Source organism: Ochlerotatus camptorhynchus, unplaced genomic scaffold (assembly GCF_037179485.1).
Source record: "Ochlerotatus camptorhynchus isolate MF236.1 unplaced genomic scaffold, CSIRO-AGI_Acam_v1.1 ptg000696l, whole genome shotgun sequence".
NCBI classification, from domain to species: domain Eukaryota; kingdom Metazoa; phylum Arthropoda; class Insecta; order Diptera; family Culicidae; genus Ochlerotatus; species Ochlerotatus camptorhynchus.
The window spans coordinates 303,698-326,712 of record NW_027041172.1 but is presented as its reverse complement, the minus strand read 5'-3'; the positions used below and the strand labels follow the sequence as shown (position 1 = coordinate 326,712).

At 42.0% G+C, this 23,015-nt stretch overlaps 1 protein-coding gene across 2 annotated transcripts in view; it reads left to right on the top strand.

The window, feature by feature from the left end:
- LOC135714700 (3-phosphoinositide-dependent protein kinase 1-like) overlaps positions 1-22,667 on the top strand; it is a 47,726-nt gene extending 25,059 nt beyond the window's left edge. For both annotated transcript variants that reach the window (XM_065238090.1, XM_065238089.1), the window contains one exon: positions 22,551-22,667. In XM_065238090.1, the coding sequence (XP_065094162.1) occupies positions 22,551-22,558 (8 nt within the window). In that variant the 3' untranslated portion in view covers positions 22,559-22,667. The remainder of the gene's footprint in view (positions 1-22,550) is intronic.
- Positions 22,668-23,015: the final 348 nt, after the last annotated feature.

The window sequence follows — 23,015 nt, the reverse complement described above, 5'->3', positions numbered from 1 at the left end:
ATCCCAGCTCGTGATGTGGAGATCGAAGGTGTGGTCACCGAAGCGAGTCTGACCCCCGAGATCTTGGAGAAGCAGGCGGTTGGCTGTTTCAAGAACCGTTTGCTTCCCCCGGGGAAGATACTGGATGTTCAAAAACTGGGCTCAGTATCTGTCAGCGAGGATAAAAAGAGTTTTACCCCAACAGACTCGTTTCGTGTGACCTTTTCTGGTTCAGCCCTTCCTCACTACATCGAGGTGGGAAAACTTCGACTACCTGTGCGCTTGTTCGTTCCCCGGGTCATGAACTGCCAAAACTGTAAGCAGTTGGGACATATGGCCTCTCACTGTGGCAGCAAGGCACGCTGTTCCAAATGCGGGAGAAGCACGAGGATGGCGCCTGCACAGTCACTGCACCAAAATGCGTGTACTGTAAGGGAACTCCTCATGGTCTCTCGTCGTGCCCGGTGTACAAACAACGCGGGGAGTAATTACAACGCTCACTTAAGGAACGTTCCCGGCAGTCTTTTGCAGAAATGCTTAAGACGGCCACGCTATCGACCAACGACAAAAATCCCTTTTCTCTTTTGTCAGATGACGAGACTGACTCTGACTTGGCTGAGGAGGGAACTTCTTTCCGTTTTTCTGCACGGAAACGAAAACGCGTCCGTTCGCGGAAAGTTGACAATGAAGAATCCCAAAACAGCTTGCCCAAATCAAGGAGTGGTGAAAAAAAAGGAGACTTCTACTCCTCCTGGATTCCGAAGAACTGACTATACCCACGATTTTCCTCCTCTCCCGGGTACATCCAAAACCCCTGATGAAGAATAGAAGCCCTTTCTTCATCTGGGTTGTTTTTTTTTTTTTTTTTTTTTTTTATAATTCGTTTATTTTTCCAGGCTCATTTGCTGTAGCTTTGCGGAGCCGATATTCATTGTTTAGATAACAAAATTACTTAAAACTAACGTTAGTAAAGCGGGGGCCGATTACTCGCGGCTATCTCGAGGTTAGGGGTAACAAATTGTAACAAATGGATGGCAGGGTAGGGATTGTGAACACAATGTGCTCTTGATCTCGAACTAGGCGACACTCTGATGAAAAAGACAAATATGGGGGTACACCGATGGGTAGCTAACAACTTGGGAGAACACAAGATGACACTAACTTCTAAATCCTCAAATCTATCCGTTTTAAAAACACATAAATTAAATTCAAATAGTCAAGGTCTCGGCTCGCCAAGACATCTCTAACGGGTATCGCGGGTTGTTTTCCTCGGGCCCTGAGGGATGTGGATAACTCAGATCTGGCAACACGGTGTAAGGTACACGACCAAACAACATGCTCGATATCGTGATAACCACTGCCACACGCACATAAATTGCTGCCTGAGAGCCCAATTCGATAGAAGTGCGAGTCTAACGAGCAGTGATTGGACATAAGCCTTGATATAACGCGTATAAAGTCGCGGCTCATGTCCAACCCTTTGAACCATGGTTTGTTCGACACCTGTGGGAGAATAGAATGTAACCATCTTCCCAATTCACCATCATTCCATTTTTGTTGCCAACTGATGAGGACTTGCTGGCGAGCAATGGAGAAAAATTCATTGAAGGCGATTTGTCGCTCAAAAATATCGCCTTCCATAGCGCCCACCTTAGCCAATGAGTCCGCTTTCTCATTACCCGGAATTGAGCAATGAGATGGGACCCAAGCTAAGGTGATAGTATAGGAGCAGTTAGATAAAGCACTCAGTTTAGATCGTATTTCAGGCAGGAAATACGAGGAGTGCTTCATCGGCCTCATTGAACGAATAGCCTCCAATGAGCTAAGACTATCCGTAAAAATGAAATAATGGTCAGAAGGTAGTGAGGCAATTCGCTCTACTGCGTAAAATATAGCTGCGAGTTCCGCAACGTATACGGAGCATGGTTTCTGCAGTTTATAGGAGGCGCTATAAAATTGATTAAATACACCAAATCCAGTGGAAGCATTTATGGTTGACCCATCTGTGAAAAATCTTTTATCGTTACTTACATGGTGGTACTTGATTGCAAAAATTGAGGGAACAACCATCGACCGATGGTGATCTGGTATTCCATGGATTTCTTGCATCATGGTCAGATCAAAATTTACAGAGGAACTATAGAAGGCTTGGAAGCAATCACGATTGGAGATTAATGAAGAAGGACTAACCTCCAGCGTCATGTACTCATAGTACAAACTCATGAATCTTGTTTGAGGATTTTGGTCGAGCAGCTTCTCAAAGTGTTCTATTACCAAAGGATTCAATACTTCACAACGGATGAGAAACCGGAAAGACAGCTTAGCGAAACGATCTGTCAGTGGGAGAACACCCGCGAGTACTTCGAGGCTCATCGTATGAGTCGAGTGCATACAGCCTAGCGCAATACGAAGGCAACGGTATTGAATCCGTTGCAGCTTAAGAATGTGTGTTTTTGCTGCGGATTGGAAGCAAAAGCTGCCGTACTCTAAAACCGAAAGGATGGTTGTTCGGTACAACCTGATCAGATCTTCCGGGTGTGCTCCCCACCAAGTTCCAGTAATTGTACGAAGAAAATTGATTCTTTGTTGGCGTTTTTGTTTCACATACGTAATATGTTTTCCCCACGTGCTTTTGGAATCGAACCAGACACCTAAATACTTGAAAGATATACTTTGAGTGATTGTTCTACCCTTTAGTTGAAGCTGTAACTGTGCAGGATGATGCTTCCTAGAAAAAACAACCAACTCAGTTTTCTCCGGAGAGAATTCGATACCCAGCTTCATAGCCCAAGTAGACAAATTGTCTAAGGTATCTTGCAATGGTCCTTGCAGGTCCGGTGCACTTGGCCCTATAACGGACACAACGCCGTCATCTGCAAGCTGCCTTAGCGAGCAATTTTCATCAAGACAACCATCAATGTCTTTAACGTAAAAATTATAAAGAAGGGGGCTTAAACATGAGCCCTGGGGGAGACCCATGTAACTAATTCGTGAAGTTGTCGAGTTTCCATGAGAAAAGCTCATATATTTCTCAGACAACAAGTTGCTCAAATAGTTGTTCATAATTGGTGAAAGCCCACTATCGTGGAGTTTATCCGAAAGGACATCGATACAAACAGAATCAAAAGCCCCCTTAATATCCAAGAAAACTGAACCCATTTGCTGTTTTTGCGCATAGGCCAGTTGAATTTCAGTTGAAAGCAACGCAAGACAGTCGCTCGTTCCTTTGCCTCTCCGAAATCCAAATTGCGTATCTGAAAGTAAACCATTCGACTCGACCCATTTGTCTAGACGAAAAAGAATCATTTTCTCCAACAATTTCCGTATACAGGACAGCATCGCGATGGGACGGTACGAGTTATAATCCGACGCGGGTTTACCGGGTTTTCGAATAGCGATAACTCTTACTTGCCTCCAATCATCCGGAACAATGTTGTGCTCCAGAAATTGATTGAATAAGTTCAACAAGCGTCTCTTCGCGACGTCTGGGAGATTTTTGAGCAAGTTGAACTTGATTCTATCCATTCCTGGAGCTGAGTTGTTACATGAGAGGAGAGCAAGTGAGAATTCCACCATCGAAAACGGAGAATCTATTTCGTTACTACCCGACGGGCTATCACGAACGTTGGTTTGAACCGACACCGAATCCGGGCAAACTTTCGGCGCGAAGCTGAATATCCAACTGTCTGAGTACTCCTTGTCTTCGTTGACCGGTGATGACGCGTTGCGCATTCTCCTGCCGACATTCCAGAGTGTTCTCATCGAAGTCTCTCTCGACAAACCATCGACGAACCGACGCCAGTAACCGCGTTTTTTGGCTTTAATCAAGCTCTTAAAAGTTTTCTCGAGGTCGGTGTACCGCTCGAAATCCTCGACCTTACCGTGTTTGCGGAAGCGTTTAAACGCGGCGGACTTCTCGCTGGTCGCGTCGGTGCAATCCTTATCCCACCACGGAGTGAGAGGTCGTTTGCGAACGAAAACACCCGGAACGCGTTTCGTCTGTGCTTGAAGAGCGCAGTCAACGATAAGTCGCGATAAAAAGGAGTACTCATCCAGCGGAGGGAGTATGTCAACCGAATCAGTACCACCGAGAACCGCGGACGCAAATTTTTGCCAGTCGATGTTTTTCGTGAGGTCGTACGCGATGTCAACCGAGCGAGTGGAAGATGAACCGTTGGTAATAGAAATTTTGATTGGCAAGTGGTCACTACCGTAGGGATCTTGAATTACTTTCCACGAGCAATCCAACGATAGTGAACTCGAACTGAGGGAGAGGTCTAATCTACTTTCTCTTGCTGGAGGTTTGGCCACTCGTGTTACTTCCCCAGTGTTTAGAATTGTCATATTGAAGTTATCGCAAAGGTCGTATATCAGGGTTGAGCGGTTGTCATCGTACAGTTCCCCCCAGCCTGTACTGTGGGAGTTAAAATCTCCTAATATCAACCGAGGCTCAGATAAAGCTGAGCAGATATCTGAGAGACCTTGGCGAGAAATCGCAGTTCTTGGAGGAAGATATACTGAGGCAATACTGAGGCTTTTACCTCGAATATTTACCTGACATGCGACAACTTCAATGCCTGTCACGGAAGGCAGATCGATTCTATGAAAGGAATGGAGCTTATGAATCCCGAGAAGCACCCCTCCATACGAATCTGCTCGATCAAGGCGAATAATGTTAAAATCGTGGAAAGGGAGATCGGTGTCTGAAGAAAGCCATGTTTCACAAAGAGCAAATGCATCACAAAGTGAGTTGTGAACTAAAAATTTGAATGTGTCAAGTTTCGGTATAAGACTTCTACAGTTCCACTGAAGAACAGAGATCATATCCCCGACCTCATTCGGAAAATTATCCATCAAAGGATATGATCGATGCAAGGAAGGACCACCTAGAAGCTAGTTGCTTCAAAAGAGTTTTCACGAATGGAAGCACTAAATTAATAATGTTCCGAGTTGAGTCAGAGACGTTGAATATATTGAAGATGCTCTCCACAATTTCAGAAAACGTGAACATGGTATCATGTTCTTGCTGATTATTCAGCTGTTTTTCTGGCTGAAAAACTGGGATATCTGGGGTTTTAGATGATCCCGGAAGTGGCGGAAAGTCCTTGTTAAAATTACAAGATTTAAATCCCGGTGGTGGGGGTTTCGGTACATTTCCGCTACCTCTTAAATTTGTCAAGGTAGGTTGGTAGTCCATACGAGAGGCCTTACGAGGTTTTTGGGTGACGTTTATTTTGGACCGCTTCCTCGTGTTGCCATTAAAGACAAAAGGACTACTCTCACCCACCTCTGAGTCAGAGCCCTGATCATCATCTGGCAGGAGGTGGAATGTGTTGTTGCTTTTTGGGGTGGTTTGGGAAGATGAAGCGGTCGTTTTTAAAATTTCTGCTAACGAGCGCTTAGAGCGAGCTTGCAAAGACCGCTTTAGTTTTTCTCCCTGCTGTTTGTACTTCGGGCAATCACTCAGAGCATGCGGAGCATCCTTACAGTAAACGCATTTTGGGGTAGCATGACAAGGACCCTCCGTATGCTCCTCCCCACATTGATCGCACCGCGGTTTGTTGGAACAAAAGTCCGCGGTGTGACCTAGTTGTTTGCATTTCAAGCAATTCATTACCCTCGGTACAAACAAGCGTACAGGTAGTCGAACCTTCCCAATTGTGACGTAGTCAGGTAATGCCGATCCTGAAAAGGTCACACGAAACGAATCTGAGAGGGTATACTTTTTTTTGTGCCTATGTGCGACACTGACTGCAGTTGAATGCAGTCCAGTATCTTGACTTTCGGGAGGGCACGATTTTTGAAAACGCCGAAAGATTCGACTTGCAGGAAATCCTCACAAGTCAGACTCGATTCGGTGACCACTCCTTCAATTTCTACGTCATAACTGGGGACGTAGACTCGATATTCGATCGAAAAAAGCTCACAGGCAACAATCCGGTTTGCCTGTTTCAGGTCATCAACGGTAACGCGCAGTTTGTTTGACGTTACCTTAAAGATATCGGTTACGGCCGAAAAATGTTTTGTCAGATCCTTCGAAATCCGAGAAATATTCAAAGGTTTTTGTTTGGGCCGGAAAAAAACAACCCACGGACCTTTTGAGTCGCTTGGGTAAGCTTTATGGCGGGGGGTCGCAGAAATTTTTAAGGGAACGGTTGGAGTAGGGGGAACAGGTGGACGAGGGGGCGATGGTGGAGAAAGGGGGGCAGGGGGTGAAGGAGGTTGTTGTTTAGACATCACCTTTGGGTAAGCTCCAGTGCTCGTTTTGGGGTCCGAAGTAGAATCCCCTGAGGTATCCATTTCCTCTTCAGTGAGAAGCAGATTTTCGAATGATGGAGATTTAACAGACTCATCATCGGAGATATCTGCTAGCGAAATACCCCCGCCATCATTGGTTTCGTCCATTGCGGGGTCTTAAGTACCTCCGCAACAGATTTCGACATAAAAAAGGAAATATATATATATATATATATATACCTATATATATATGCGATGAGAAAAAAAATAAATAAAGAAAAAATAATAACTAAAAAAAATAAGAAAAAAAAATAAACTTATCCAAAAAATATAACGGTAAAAATAATACTTAATCCAACAAAGCAAAAAAAAAAAACCTTTAAAATGGAAAAAAAAAGTGCCAGGAAAGTTAATCAACACTATAGGGAGATTAATCAACTTGCAAAAAAAAAACAGTAAATGAAAAAAAAAAAAAGAAAAAAAAAATGAAAACTTTTTCAGGAAAAAAACAAAAAGGTGTCAGAAAAGTTAATCAACACTGTATGGAGATTAATCAGGTTGCGGAGAACGGAAGATAACCGTTTGTTACTTAACTCTCCACCCAAGCGCACGGAGTGTGGCTGATGACGATGATCTATCCTGATGTGAGAATGATGGTGATGATCGTTCTATTGTTGCCCTCGAGTGTTTGCAACAAAGCACCGGCTGGCTCGCCGGCTGGTGAACTCGATGACCTTGATTTTGCCGTTTCGTGATGCGATGAAACTTGTTGGTTAGAGATGTACAGCTCATCTGCCGGACTCGGCCGAAAATGACTGCTTCCTTTCTCGAACGATTGAGCGGCAATTACAATTCCGCGATGCTCACTACACTGTTGTATACTACAACACCACTCAGTATGAAAGCGGATTGAAAAAAAAAACCTCAATAGGGGAAAAAAAAACTAGTACCGATTACGGAGTGCAAGCAATACTTGACCGAAACAGTCGAGCGTTCGATGTGGAATGATCTGGGTTGTTCTCATTTGATAAAATTGTGGACGATATCCTTCAGTACCTCAATATTTCTGATCCTCTCAAAAGCATTGTTCTGGCAATGCTTCCTTATGTGAAGATCCTCTTGAAGCAATTGACATTGAAGTGGCCCCTCCTTGCAGCAATCATTTCCTTCGATGGATAATTTTCCAAACGAGGTCGGGGATTTGATCACTGCTCTACAGTGGAATTGCCGAAGCCTTATTCCAAAATTAGACTCTTTTAAGTTTTTAGTTCACAATAATGATTGTGATGCATTTGCTATTTGTGAAACTTGGCTCTCTTCAGACATAGATCTTCCTTTTTGTAATCTTAACATTATTCGACTTGATCGTGAGGATTCGCGTGGAGGAGGGGTACTTTTTGGGCTCAAAAAGTGCCATTCCTTCTATAGAGTGAATCTTCCACAATTTACAGGTATTGAAGTTGTCGCATGTCAGGCTATTATTAAAGGTAAGAGCCTTTGTATAGCTTCTGTTTATATTCCTCCTAGAGCCGTTGTTAATCGAAAACAACTTTCAGATATCTGTTCGGTACTTCCTGCTCCACGGTTGATTATGGGAGATTTGAATTCCCACGGTACAGGCTGGGGGGAACTGTATGATGACAACCGTTCTATCAACAATCAATACGAAACTCTCGATTTTAAATTGGCTCACTACTTGACTAGCCTATTGGTCCCAAGCAAACGATTAACGCACCCCATTCTAGTCGAAATTCTACTACTACACAATGTTTGTTTTGATTAGCTATGAAAGTTTGACAGATAAAATGAGGGATAGTGGATTTTCCTATGTTTCAAGGGGTGAATCGATTAGTTTGGGACCGAAGAGAGTACCAGAGCTGAGCCAAAAAGTTGAACACGTTTCTTCGGGACCTTCTGGTCTTAGAGTTACCTCTATGGTTCTACTATGATATATGACGTCTGTGACAATTTCAATATGACAATTCTTAACAATGGAGAAGTAACACGTTTGGTTGGTCCATCCTTAAATGGAAGTAAACTAGACCTCACACTTTGCTCTAACTCATTATCGTTGGATTGCACGTGAAATGTGATCCAGGATCCCCACGGTAGTGATCACTTGCCGATCAAAATTTCGATTGCCAGTGGGTTCAATCCGTCGCAATCCGATAACGTCGCGTACGACCTCACCCGTAATATCGATTGGACAACGTTCAAGACCGCGATAGAGGAAGCCGTGTCGTCGGTAGAAGGGCTTCCACCGTTGGAGGAATATAACTTCCTCTCCAATCTGATCTTGGACAGCGCGCTTCGAGCTCAAACTCGGCCGGTTCCTGGAACGTCTTTCCGTAGAAAACCTCCTTCCCCTTGGTGGGAGCAGCAATGCACTGAGGTTTATCGTAAAAAGTCCGACGCGTTTAAGCTTTTCCGGAAACGTGGAACACCCGTGAATTTCGAAGCGTACTCTTCTCTTGAACGAGAGCTCAAGAGCCTCATCAAAGCTAAGAAACGTGGATAGTGGCGGCAATTCGTGGACGGATTATCGCGCGAAACGTCGATGAATACGCTTTGGAACGCGGCGCGAAGGATGCGTAACCGGTCTTCGAACAACGAGAGCGAGGAGTACTCAGATCGTTGGATTCTCAAGTTCGCGCGAAAAGTATGCCCTGATTCCGTGCCGGCACAGATGATTCCTCGCGAAACGACGAATTCGGTAGACGAGATCAGCTAGCCTTTTTCAATGCTGGAGCTCTCACTCGCGTTCCTTTCGTGTGGCAATTCGGCTCCGGGGGCTGATAGAATTAAGTTCAACTTGTTGAAGAACCTCCCAGACGTCGCTGAGAGGCGCATGTTGAACTTCTTTTGTCAGTTCTTGGAGCTCAATATTGTTCCAGATGATTGGAGGCAAGTGAGAGTTATAGCCATTAAAAAGCCTGGAAAACCCACGTCAGATCATAACTCGTATCGCCCCATCACGATGTTATCGTGCATTCGAAAATTGTTGGAGAAAATGATCGTTTTTCGCTTGGACAAATGGGTTGAGATGAACCAGCTACTCTCAGATACTCAATTTGGTTTCCGTAGGGGCAAGGGAACGAACGACTTTCTCGCGTTGCTTTCCACAGAAATTCAGTTGGCTTTTGCTAAAAAAAGAGCAAATGGCTTCTGTATTCTTGGATATCAAGGGGGCTTTTGATTCAGTATCGGTTGAAGTCCTTTCAGACAAACTCCACACTTGTGGCCTTTCTCCAGTAATAAATAACTCTTTGTACAATTTGCTGTCAGAGAAACATATGAGCTTTTCTCATGGAAACTCTACAGCTTCTCGATTTAGTTACATGGGTCTCCCCCAGGGCTCATGTTTAAGCCCCCTTTTGTATAATTTCTACGTCAGAGAAATTTACAATTGTCAAACTGACAACTGCACGTTGAGACAACTTGCAGATGACGGCGTAGTGTCTATGACAGGGCTCAAAGGGGTCGACCTGCAAGGACCCTTACAGGATACCTTAGATAATTTGTCTAATTGGGCTATCGAGCTAGGTATCGAATTCTCATCGGAGAAAACTGAGTTGGTCGTTTTTTTCTAGGAAACATAGCCCAGCACAACCGAAGCTTAAACTTTTGGGTAAGCCGATCACTCATTCCATGTCTTTCAAATATCTTGGGGTAGCCGGCGCCGATGGTGTAGTGGTAAGCGTGACTGCTTTCTAACACCCCAATGGGTCTGGGTTCAATCCCAGCCGAGGTCGGTGGGATTTTTCTGAGGCATAAAAATCTCTGGTCACGTCTTCCTTCGGAAGGGAAGTAAAGCCGTTGTTCCCGGCCCATGTGTGTTGAATGGGTATCCTACGCAGGTGCGGAAGCTGCCTTCCTGCACATTCGATTGCCGTCAATGGATGGCAATCGATGTCCGTCGGTGATTGGCACTAGATTGCGGAACAGAGACCGACATTAAATAAAGGAAAGAAGAAAAAAATATCTTGGGGTCTGGTTCGATTCCAAATGCACCTGGAGATCCCACATTGAGTATCTGAGACGAAAATGCCAACAAAGGATCAATTTTCTCCGAACAATTATCGGAACGTGGTGGGGAGCCCATCCGCAAGATCTTCTAACGTTGTACCGGACAACGATTTTATCGGTTTTAGAATACGGTAGTTTTTGTTTTCAGTCGGCGGCTAAAACTTACATCATCAAGCTGGAACGTATCCAGTTTAGTTGTTTTCGTATCGCGTAGGATGCATGCACTCGACTCATACGATGAGTCTAGAAGTGTTGACGGGCATGTTGCCTCTATCGGATCGGTTTTCGGAATTGTCCCTCAGACTACTCACCCGTTGTGAAGTTATGAACCCACTGGTAATCGAAAACTTTGAAAAGCTTCTTGAGCTGAACCCTCAAACTCGTTTTATGTCATTGTACTACGTGTACATAACACTGGATGTCAGCCCTTCACATCATAATCCTCATCATGCATGCTTCTCCGACTTCGGCAATTCAGTTAGTTTTGATTTATCTATGACGCGGGAGATTCGTGGTATCCCAGAACATCATCGTTCCATGATTGTTCCGTCAATTTACGCTGCAAAGTTTGGCCAAGTTGATTCCGCAAGATCGTTCTTCACAGATGGATCATTAATAGAGGCGTCCGCTGGTTTTGGTATTTTTAACGAATTTCATAGCGCCTCTCGAATGCTTCAAGCTCCCTGTTCCGTATATATTGCTGAGCTGGTGGCAATACATTATACGCTTGAAACTATCGCCTCACTTGCACCAGATCACTACTTTATGTTTACGGATAGTCTCAGTTCTGTCGAGGCTATTCGCTCTATGAGGCCGGTAAAGCACTCCTCGCATTTTCTCATGAAAATACGAGAGCTTCTAAGTGCTTTATCTTTAAGATCTTTTGTCATCACCTTTGCATGGGTCCCATCTCATTGCTCGATTCCGGGTAATGAGAAGGCGGACTCGCTTGTAATGGTGGGCCCTATGGAAGGCGATATTTACGATCGACAAATCGCCTACGATGAATTTTTCTTCATTTATCGTCAACAGTCACTCGTCAGCTGGCAGAATAAATGGAGCGAAGGGAGTTTGGGACGATGGCTATATTCGATCATCCCTAAGGTGTCGAAGTGTCCTTGGTTCAAAGGGTTGGAGGTGGGTCGAGACTTCATTAGTGTGATGTCTCGCCTCATGTCCAATCACTACTCGTTAAACGCTCACTTGTTCCGTGTTGGGCAGGGGGACAGCAATCTCTGTGAATGTGGACAAGGTTACCAGGACGCAGATCACATTATTTGGTCTTGTGCTGAGCATCGCGGAGTCAGATCTGAACTGTACGATTTCCTTCGGGCTCGAGGTAGACAACCTAATGTTCCAGTTCGGGAAGTTTTGGCTATACGCGATCTGGAGTTTATGAAACTTATGTATGTTTTCCTGAAGAATATTAACCTTAGATTGTAAGTTTGATTAACTTGTGTTTAGTTTGTATTTTGTGTGTTTGGTTTTTTTTTAACTTTGTTTTGGTAATAATTGTAAAATTATACAGCTGATAACAAGTTGAATAGAAATAAGTTAATGTTTTAGAAATAGTGAAATCTCCTCCTCCCTCTCCCCATCCATAAAATTGTAAATCTCCTCTAACCTCGAGACGACCGCGAGTATTCGGTTCAATCATTGTAACTCTAGATTTAATATTAGGATTAAGTATGTATAACGAAAATGATAACTTGGCTCTGTAAAGTTTATTCGATTGAGCCTGTACAAATAAATCAATTTATTGAAAAAAAAATCATACAAACTAACGATCATAAGGCTGCAAGTTGCAGCCTGCAAAAATTGATGTCATCCCAAGTAACATTTCCAGTTTTATAGAGGTTTAATAGCATTCTATAAGTCTAAATTATGGTCTGGTCTACAGAACCTTCATAAAATCAAAATTGTTACTTGGGATTGGTGCTAATGCATGCAAGTAGCAGTTTTTTCCTAGACTAATTGTCATTTCATTCAAATTATTTAATAAATTACGATAGAATGTTTTCAATATCAATAAATCGATGAGTTTTCGCAAAAAAATCTTTGATTTTTATTGACATTGCCTACATGTAGGTGCAACTGTACATTGTATGAAATCTTTTTTGCTGAAATACTCTTCGTACAAGAGTTTAAGCATCTGACTCGGATTCAGGTAAGCCAAATTTAATAAGATAATTTACTAGAAATGCACTGGGAAGCCATTTAAGGAAGTAGTCAATTCCATTTCTTATCGATATTTTTAAATTTTCAAGTACTTATAACTGCTGATTTAAATACCATTAGTTTGTCAATATCACTTATTGCAGAAATTTATTACTATATTTACGTTAAAAAGTAATCAATTTGCCTCCGTATTACGTACACATAGTTTATATGTTAAAATTAAGCAGTTTAATATTGTAAAATTAAGCAGTTTAATTAAGCGATAATAAGCAATAAGCCGCATGATTAAGAGTCAAAAGGCAACTTTTTAAATAAGCATTAATCGGTGTCACTCCATTTAAAACACATGCCCATTTTGCCCCACCCCACTTTGCCTCGTTGCAGTTTCAAGAAAAAAATTGAAGTGACATTTGAAAAAATCCTAACCAACTTTTGACGAGCTTTAATTTCGTACAATCGTTAGGGTAACATACATACATGCCCTACCATACCATAATCTAAGCCACGGCTTTTTGATTTTCTTAATGAAAGTGACCAACAATCGCTCCAAATCCTCATTAAATATCGTCAAATTCTTAATTTGTTAAAGAAAGATCTCATTGTTTATACTGTTTTATTTATTTATTTATTTATTTGTCGTTCATCAGTGTAGACCGTTTTACAATTGTTGCCTTAATTGCTATTTTTACAATTTTGTCTTTGTTATATATTTTTTGTAATAGGCTTACTTACATTACCAATCAGGCTAAGGCCTTAATGTCCTCTGCTTTCCGCTCTGCTTCACTATACTGGCCACACGCCGCCAGCCTCGTAGTTTGCGAAGGGTCCGCAGATCGCCTTCTACTTGGTCGATCCACCTTGCCCGCTGTTGGGTCGCTTTCGAGAACCATTTTCACTGGGTCGTCGTCCGGCATTCTTACGACGTGCCCAGCCCAAGTCGCCCATTTTTTGCAGTACGGACGAGAAATGGTTCTCCCAGCAGCTGGTGCAATTCGTGGTTCATTCGCCTCCTGCACGTTCCGTCATCCATCTGCACTCCTTCGTTGATGATACGCAACATCTTCCGTTCGAAAACACCACCAGTCTAATCAGCGTCTTGTAGATAGTCAACTTCGTGCGGCGGCGAATTTTATTCGACCGGAGCGTCCTCCGGAATCCAAACTAGGCACGATTCCCTGGCATAATGCGTGTTTGAATTTCTTTGCTGGTATCTTTTTTGGCGGTCAACTGTGAGTCCAAATACACGACTCGTCGACCACCTCGATTTCGTCACCGTCAATCTGAACTCGAGGTGGAAGGCTAACATTGCATAACATGAACATTGATAACAGGCATTGGCATTAAACATCACCTGAAACTAATAGGAAAACTCAAGCTTCTGCGCCAAGGAAAAGGAACTACACTCAAAATAATCGACACGCTATTGTTACGTGAAAAATCACGTGGAGTCTCTCTTTTCACTTTTATGTCAAATTTACGTGACACAAGTAGAGTCTACGTGATACCACATACGTATCAACGGGAAGTCCCTTTAAAGTCACTAGGTTTTTTAATGAAACGTACGTGATTTGCACATTCACAAATTCTATGTGCATTTTACGTAAACCCTAAGTGATTTTCACATATGAAAAAATAAATGAGTGCCTCACTCATAATGGTACGCAATATGATGTTTACATGCCAATTATAATCTTGGGGCTTATTTTCGTGAGACAATTTCGTGTTGTAAGTATAATGGCTGAACATTTTATCACAGACAAATTTTATGGTGAGAATAATTTGTAACATGTTTCTTTATTTTAGTCTGACAACAAGGGGTACCATGGATTGAAATGCGAGTTAATTGCCCTTTTATCATATGTGTCCCATATCCTTCCCGAGTCCAGTTTCGCTCGAATTAATTTCTTCTTCTAAGTGTTTATTTGCCACACTAAAGATATAATGGTCAAGGAATACTGTAGGATCATTTTTCATTTGAAATCAAGAATACATTTGATTTAAACCGGAATAAAAATCATTGAAAACCACCATGAATTCCATCGAAAGAATCACATAACTTCTACGTGATAATCCCGTGACCATCTTGCTCACTGAAATAAGTGCTTTCATATGATAATCACGTAACACTTACGTGAAAAGTGCGATGGAAAAAATCTATGTATGTTTTCACGTAGCATTGACGTGAAAATTATGTTGAGTGCAGGAGCCTCGCCGAGCAAAGTTTGAGATCAAATTGAAAACTAAATTTGATTTTGTGGTGTTACTGATAATAATTAGGGTAGAGCACTACTTCGGCCTAATTGCCCATTTTGGGCCTATCGAGCAGAAAACATCAAATAAATCCATTGTTTCAGAGTTAACAAGTCAATTATGCGTTTGGTACGATACTTTAGTTCAAAAGCTACCGAACGAAGTCAATGAGAACGCATGATATGAATGTTTAAACCCATTTATCTTAAAAACAAAAGAAGCGATCCGACCGAATCAATTTTTATCTTCATCCGATAAGCCGAAGTAAATTCAATGGCTTTTGAAGGGCTTTTCAATGCATTAAGCCTAATTTAGAATCCGTAGGCTGAGTTTGGGATCAAGAAGTAGTGTTAGGTTTTTAAAAATATCTCAATAATTTGTTTCTCTTTATCAAATCCTAATCCTCACTGATTCACACAGCGTTATTTCTGCTCTCCGGTCCAACATGTCCACTCATCCATGGATTCAGGGGATCATCAGACATGCCCCCAACACAGTATTCGCTTGGGTTCCGGGACATTGTGGCATCACTTCTCCTTCCGGACATCAAGCGATGGGTCGAAACTTCCATGCAGGCTAGGTGGCAAGAAGAATGGTTGGTAAACCAAGGACCGCTTCTAAGGAAAATCAAGCAGAGCACGCGTCCATGGAAGGACCTTGGGAACCTGAAGGAGCAACGAGTCATCTCCAGGCTTCGCACAGGTCACACCCGGCTCTCACACGATTTCGGCAGATGAGTTTTCCGCAAGACCTGCGTCGTCTGTTATATTCCAGCCACCGTCGAGCATATCCTCTGCGTGTGTCCAAAGTATGAGCTCGTGTGGCAACACTACGGCCTTTCGGGGAATATCGGCGACATACTGGGCGACGAACCTTCGATCCTGGCTACGCTGATCTCCTTCCTGAAGGGCGCTGGATTGTTTTTCAATGTTTGATTCCTTCCTTTCGGCCGTCGGGGCATCTCTACCGGACCGGGTCACCGCCTTCCACGGTGGAGCTCTGCCTTGTTCGAATTAGTTAATAAGTTAACTCAATGTCAATGGTCTAGTTTGTTCTTCTGTATTTCCCAAATTTTAAATGTCGTCCAACCAAAACTCTGTGAATGTCAACTGTATTTTTTCCCAAGGCAGGCCTTACCTATACTATGGCTAAAATTCACTAAAATAAAGAAAAAAAAATCTTACGGTACGTACGGAAAGGTAAATAAATTTAGATGTCATTTGCAGTGAAAACGTTCCAATTTGTGAAAAAAATCTACTCGAAAAATAGAGATAAAGGGCGGGTTGTGCTTAGTAGGCCCAAAATTAGATCTAAACCCTACATCATGATGAATGCATCGCGGAGATGTAAAATGTCCTTAATAAACAAAACAACAAAACAACAACTACTCAGGTTGCAGTCGTTTTGATTAAAGAGCCTAAATTTATAAAGAGGCGACATGTCAAAATTGGAACAATCGATTGTCTGTCAAAGTCATAGGAAAAGTCATTCCAATCAAGCAGAAGACCTGTCAAATGGATAAGATGTCGTATGTCGTCTCTTTATAAATTCAGGCTCTTTAGTTTTGATCACACACATGTTGCTGTGCCATTAAATTGGCAGTAGGAATTAAGGAATACGAAAACAACTCATAAAGAAAGAGGGAGAACGAACTCGTGCGAGAGAATGATTTGATGTGAGGTTATGAGGTACTCTTTGAGAGGCTCCGGATTACTTTTTTGTTCGAGGCATGAAGCTCAGAGTGTTCACAAGCCCAGTGGCAGGCGCGTAGGCAACATGTTATACTGTGACAGCGGGCCCAGCACAGCAAAATAAACGATTTGAGCCCGGGACATGCTGCCTACTGTCAAACGCTGCTGTTGGTATAGTCCTTGCCACTGGCCTGGTTCACACAGAATGAGGTTAAGAGCGAGTGAAAGAAATATTGAAAATGGATGGCACTAACGTCACTCTCGTTTTATGCCCTCCCGTTCACAAGCTGTGAGCCATGGTGGAATTATTTGTGAGAAGGGATGCTAAGGGTATTCGGGGTAAGACGGACACCTGATTGTTTGAAGGCTTAACTATTGAATAATCGGGTTTTAGTCACTCCCACTCTTATAGCGAATTCGTTTATTATTGGGGTTGGAACCAGGTGCGAAACCGAACTTTGTGTCAGTGCGAACCTCAACCTGAACTAGGCTTTAAAAACAAACGATCAAACTGCCGTTTGTCAGAAAATAAGCAGATCCAATCTTGATACCCGACCCAGGTTGGAATTGAATAATAAACGAATTCGCTATTAATTAACGATATTTAATGGATTCCACAATATTCTACAGTTGTCAAATGTAAAAATATAAACAAAAACAAAAAGTTATTCCTCCAGCGGTTATGTGATGTTAATTTCGGTGTACAATTCATAAAGTTGTAATGTACCAAAACAGTAAAATGCTTACAACATAGTGTACTATCCTGTTACTGGACCTGTTGAAATTAGTAGTTAAATGCTGTTATTACGTTTGCAAGTAGAGGCATTTTTTCTAAATAGTTTATCATCGGGGCAAGACTGTCCGTCGCCTGTTAATAAATCATACGAAATAAATTTTTATTATCGAATTTACTTACTCTCATAGAACACATCAATAATATATCCACCGGTACAGCTAGTGATCTTGTTCTTGAATGCTAATGTCCACCATTATGAATTTCGGCTCATACTAGTTGTTTCCTTCAGGGTACCAAGACCATCCGGAAGATATCCCTACGTGACTAATGCGGTCCTGAGTTCTCATAATGACCTGCTGTAACTATAATCATAAATTTATTTCAACAGTTTTTATAATGTAGAATCATGAAATTTCCAAGAATGTTCGCCTTACCCCCCTAGCACCTGTCTGTTTTCTCCGCACCTAGTGAATTTTGTGAATTTTTGGACCGTTTTATGTGTTAAGTTTTATGATTAATATCAAATTGTATATGATGTTTCTTTTAATATGAGTTTAACTCACAGAATACTGGCATTATAAGCAAAATGCTTTATTTATTGACGAAAAAACAATAACAATCCTTAAGGTATCCGTTTTACCTCGATTTCCCCTACTTCTCAAAGTAATGTTAAACTCCGCTTATTTCAGGTTTGCGTGTGAGGCTCTATCAACTGTCTCGTTTTTCGTTCCCTAAGTTTCGGCCTTAGGGTTGCGGTTTTTTTCAATGTTGTAAAAAGTATGTAACGGAATTACAACCCAAGGACAGGGCTTGAAAGGGGATCGCATATCGACTGTGACTGCGTGATCGCGTACGTTTTCTGCATTCAATGTGCAAAGCAAGCACGTTGGTTTTACTGGCAAAATGGCGCAGTCGTTCTGCCTTTTGTCGATTGCTTGTGTGCTGTTTGCTGCAGCAACTCGGTGGAAGCCGATTTTTCAATTCATTCATTCTCCCACTTATCGTGCATGTTGAAAGTTGAAGCTGCAGAATGACCGGGAGTATGCTGCGTATTTTGTTTTCATTTCTCTTTTCCAATGGTGAGCTATGCTGTACGAGTCTCTCGATAGACGCGGTAGGAAATATGTTATATTCACCGCTATAACTCGGCTCAAATAAATCGATCTAATTTTTAATATTTAAAGTCTCTAGTTGCTATTACGGCCACATTTGACCGATTTTGAATCTTTTGGCACCATAGGATTCAGAAACTTGTGTTCTTTCTGGACATTGCCAACAATGTCCATTTGGAATAGTCTGGTTCTAGGAAATCCGGATTGTTTCAGAACTAAGCATTTTCTTGCCTTTTGCTAGAATTTTGAAGGAATCGATATCAAAGTAGAATCTCCTTCAAGAAACAATTTCAGCTTACTTGAGGACCAGTTTAAGGTTTCTCCCCGGAACGGCCATTCCGGCGCAGGTTCCCGTAGGGCCTCTAGTGGCCATAGAAGTGTTTGGGAAGAAACCGCTACAATATGGGTATCAAAATTCATGAATTTACAGCAGGAGACTGTTTATCATAATTTTGTGATCATCCGATGGATTGTCTCCGGGACGGCCATTCCGGAGTAGATTCCCGTATTACCTCTAGTGTCCATAGAAGTGTTTGGGAAGAAACCCCTGCAATATGGGTATCAAAATTCATGAATTTATAGCAGGAATTTAACAGCAGGAGACTGTTTATCATAATTTTGTGATCATCCGATGGATTGTCCCGGAGTTGGTGCCCGTAGGGCCTCTAGTGGCCATAGAAGTGTTTGGAAAGAAACCCCTGCAATGATTTTGCAGATTTTGCTCCACCTCCACCAAAGCAGGTCCGTCCAGATTATTCTTTTGCGTTTGAGTTTGACCTGACTGGTTTGTAATTTCATACTACAATAGCTCTTCGAGGTTTATAGGTTATTTTCTTCGTTTTAGCCTTTTCCCAAAATGATATACGGGTATGCCTACTATCTTTTCTTATGTAAAATTTGGAGACTACTTTTTGATAGAACTTTCTCAAATTTTCTCGTAATAATTTCCTTATAAAAATTAAAGAGCAGTATGAGATCGCAACCAAATGGGTTCAAATTTCTCGAGAGTACTTAGAAATTATAATCGATTGAGCAGGGTAGAGCAAAATCTATATTTTTAAACACCCTTGTATGGTTAGTCGTGGATTTGCTAAATATAATTTATGAACATTTTCTGTCTGTTGTTTAGGTTTGTCCTAATAAAGGGTGATTAGTGAAATGTTACGTTTATTTCCTTTGCGAGTGGGCTAAAGGGTATCAGAGTATCAAAATTTAATAAAATGTTGCCCTTGGGTAGAGTTTATATTAGATGGAAGGAAAAAATAGAGTCGATCTTCAGTGAAATTAACTTTCCTCTCATCTCTGAATTCTATCAGCATCGATGTTAATGTATTTCTTGGTTTTCCCCGATGAAAAACTGGTACCTAACGCACTAGCTAGCGCGTCAAGAATCGCACGCATTTTGGGCCAGTCAATCGAAGACAAAGGCATATTCCTCACAGCCACAAGCTTCACGCACGAATCGTTTTTTTTCATTTTCTTCGATTTTGCTTCCACTTCCTCACCCTCCTTAAAAAAAAACCCTTTCCTTGGCCTACGCGACATGTGTACTGCGAAAATTACGCACAAAATTTCCCGCATCAAAATTCTTCTGGAAATATTTACAACTTTCATCACCACTCAACCTACACCACACACCCACGTAATTTTGCACAACGAAATCCTTCGCCAAATCACGAAACTTCCTCTTGCCTGCGATTTTCTTTCCAATTTCAACCAGTTTCTTATTAAAAACCACACTGCTAAGTTTGCAAATAACGGCGCCGGTGGTGTAGTGGTAAGCGTAATTACCTCTCACCCAAGCAGGCCTGGGTTCAATTCCAGTCGGCGCCGCCGGGATGTTCTGAGGCATAACATCTCTGATCACGCCTTCCTTCGGATGGGAAGTAAAGCCGTTGGTCCCCGGTTCATGAGTTGATGGGTCGATAGGTAGGGTCCAGGTGTGGGAGCTGCCTTCCTGGCACGTCGGTAGCATTGGTGCTCAGCACGGAAAACAAGATCGACGGAAAAAACAAACCAAAGGAAAAAAAAAACCCGAATTTATCCACCTATGGTGTGAACAGACCCTTCTTACTTATTCAAGTTTATTTATTTTATTGTCATTATCAGTGACCAAGCCCCCCACCCCCGTGTCATCCAGTGACGCTACGCCACTGCCTGGGGGTACCCGGAATATATCCGGGTGTAGTCTATTTGGTGAGGCTACCAATCACCTTATCAATTCATATTCAAGCAACTTCCCCGGGGTACCCGGAACATGTCCAAGTGTGTCTAATGTGGTCTGGAACACTTAACACGACTTGCATTGATCTTATTTTTGAATTCTGTAGTAATTTGATGTGTCGCATGATGGTTTTAATACGTTTTCCGTTAAATCCAGCGTGAAGGCCCATATTCACCGGATCTTATTCCGGCCATATCTCCGGAACCGGTTCACCGATTCCAAAACCGTTCAATGGGACCCCAAGACCTATCATTTGGCGCCAAGTTTGTCCAAATCGGTCGAGCGATTGCTGAGAAACGTGAGCGCATTCATTTCCTAACATACACACACACATGCACACATATGCACATACACAAGTAGCCACACACACACACACACACACACACACACACACACACACACACACTCACACACACACACACACACACACACACACACACACACACACACACACACACACACACACACACACTCACACACACACACACACACACACACACACACACACACACACACACACACACACACACACACATACACACACACACACATACACACACACACACACACACACACACACACACACACACACACACATACACACACACACACACACACACACACACACTCACACACACACTCACACACACACACACACGCACACACACACACACACACACACACACACACACACACACACACACACACACATACACACACACACTCACACACACACACACACACACACACACACACACACACACATACACACACACACACACACACACACACACACACACACACACACACAGAGAGACATATTCCGATCTCGTCGAACTGAGTCGAATGGTATATGATGGGTTTGATACGTTTTCCGTTAAATCCAGCGTGAATGCCCATATTCACCGGATCTTATTCCGGCCATATCTCCGGAACCAGTTCACCGATTCCAAAACTTGGGACCCCAAGACCTATCATTTGGCGCCGAGTTTGTCCAAATCGGTTGAGCGGTTGCTGAGAAACGTGAGCGCATTCATTTCGTTACATACACACACACATACACACACACAGACATGTTCCGATCTCGTCGAGCTGAGTCGAATGGTATATGACACTCGGCCCTCCGGGCCTCGGATCGATAGTCGGTTTTTCAAGTGATATCTATACCCTTCTTTGTAAGAAGGGTAAAAAAAAGTTTGCAAACACTACCTGCGCTAGAGGTGACTGCCGTAGAACTGATTTTTTTTTGCAGTCATTCACTACAGCAAACGACAAAGGGAACTTGACCGAAATGAAAATGTGAAAAAAATCAAAACGAAGCAGAGTGACTAAACGAGAGAGGATTTTTTACGAGAGGGAGCAAATACTGATTTTTCTACCTATTCGTTACGCTGTGCATTTGGAATTATGAATGCGAAAAGTAGCGTGGAGCAACGGATGGTATACGAAGTACCGCACACAAAGGACAGCTTGAAATTGAATGAATGGTTATGTTGACTGCTCATGAAAAAAAGGACAGACAGAAGCCCTGCCCAAGGAAAAGACAGCAACCCTACGGCCGAAACGTGAGGAAGGTAAAAAAACAACCGTTTCTACAAATAAGATTGCAATGCAGGAATTCCAAGAAATCACCGATAGTATCACTTATTAAACATCGGTTTTTTGGGATCTAAAATCTCTCAAAAACTGCCCACGTGGATAGTTTATTCTCATTTTATTGTTTTCCCTTACTTAGGGGATATGTCGACAACGGCAATAACTTTACCAATTATCGTCAAGTCCTTCAGCGCTCAAATAAGTCAATCGATCATCTGAAACACCCTACTGACGGTATTGCCGAAGCCGTCATTTAGCCTAACTAAAGAAAATTATGTATGTATCAGATATTTATAATTTAAAGTTCCTACAAAAGTAAGACATTAGGTTCGGTTATACATTTTGAAGTTTGTTCAATTTTGTCACATTTCCAAATTAAATACTCACTTATACAAACGTCGGGCGTATGCCAAATTATTTTTTTAAAGGAATTTGATTCGTTAATTGATTTGTACAAAGAAATAAGTTTATTTCTATACTTTTTGTGATGCCATATTAATTTTTTTTTTGTATATTTTCAGCCACATAGAACTTATTACTTAGAGGATCCTCAAGGATATGCGCTTAAATGGTGTCAAGCAATACAAGAAGTCTATGATAAAGCGTATAAAAAATAAATGCTAATTTTCAATTATCACTGTCACTGTAGTATAATTATAACAAAGTCAAAAAAAAAATTAAGTATAATAGTAGTCGACACTTATTTTCTAAAACTATCCCTTAGCCATACATACCATCACACGTGCCTGAGAATAAACGATCGCTACTCATCCCGCCCGGTTAGCGTCAAATATGGTAAAATTCAGGTTCAAAAAAATTATCTGTCGATTTAGTACCGGTTTAATGAAAAAATAACACATAGGGTATACGTCCCTAACCTCGGTCTAATATGCAGCCATAGATTACGTTTTTAATCATAACTCATCAATTAATTTACCTGCAAACGATATTCTACTGCTAAATGGTATGCTTAGATATGCTTATCA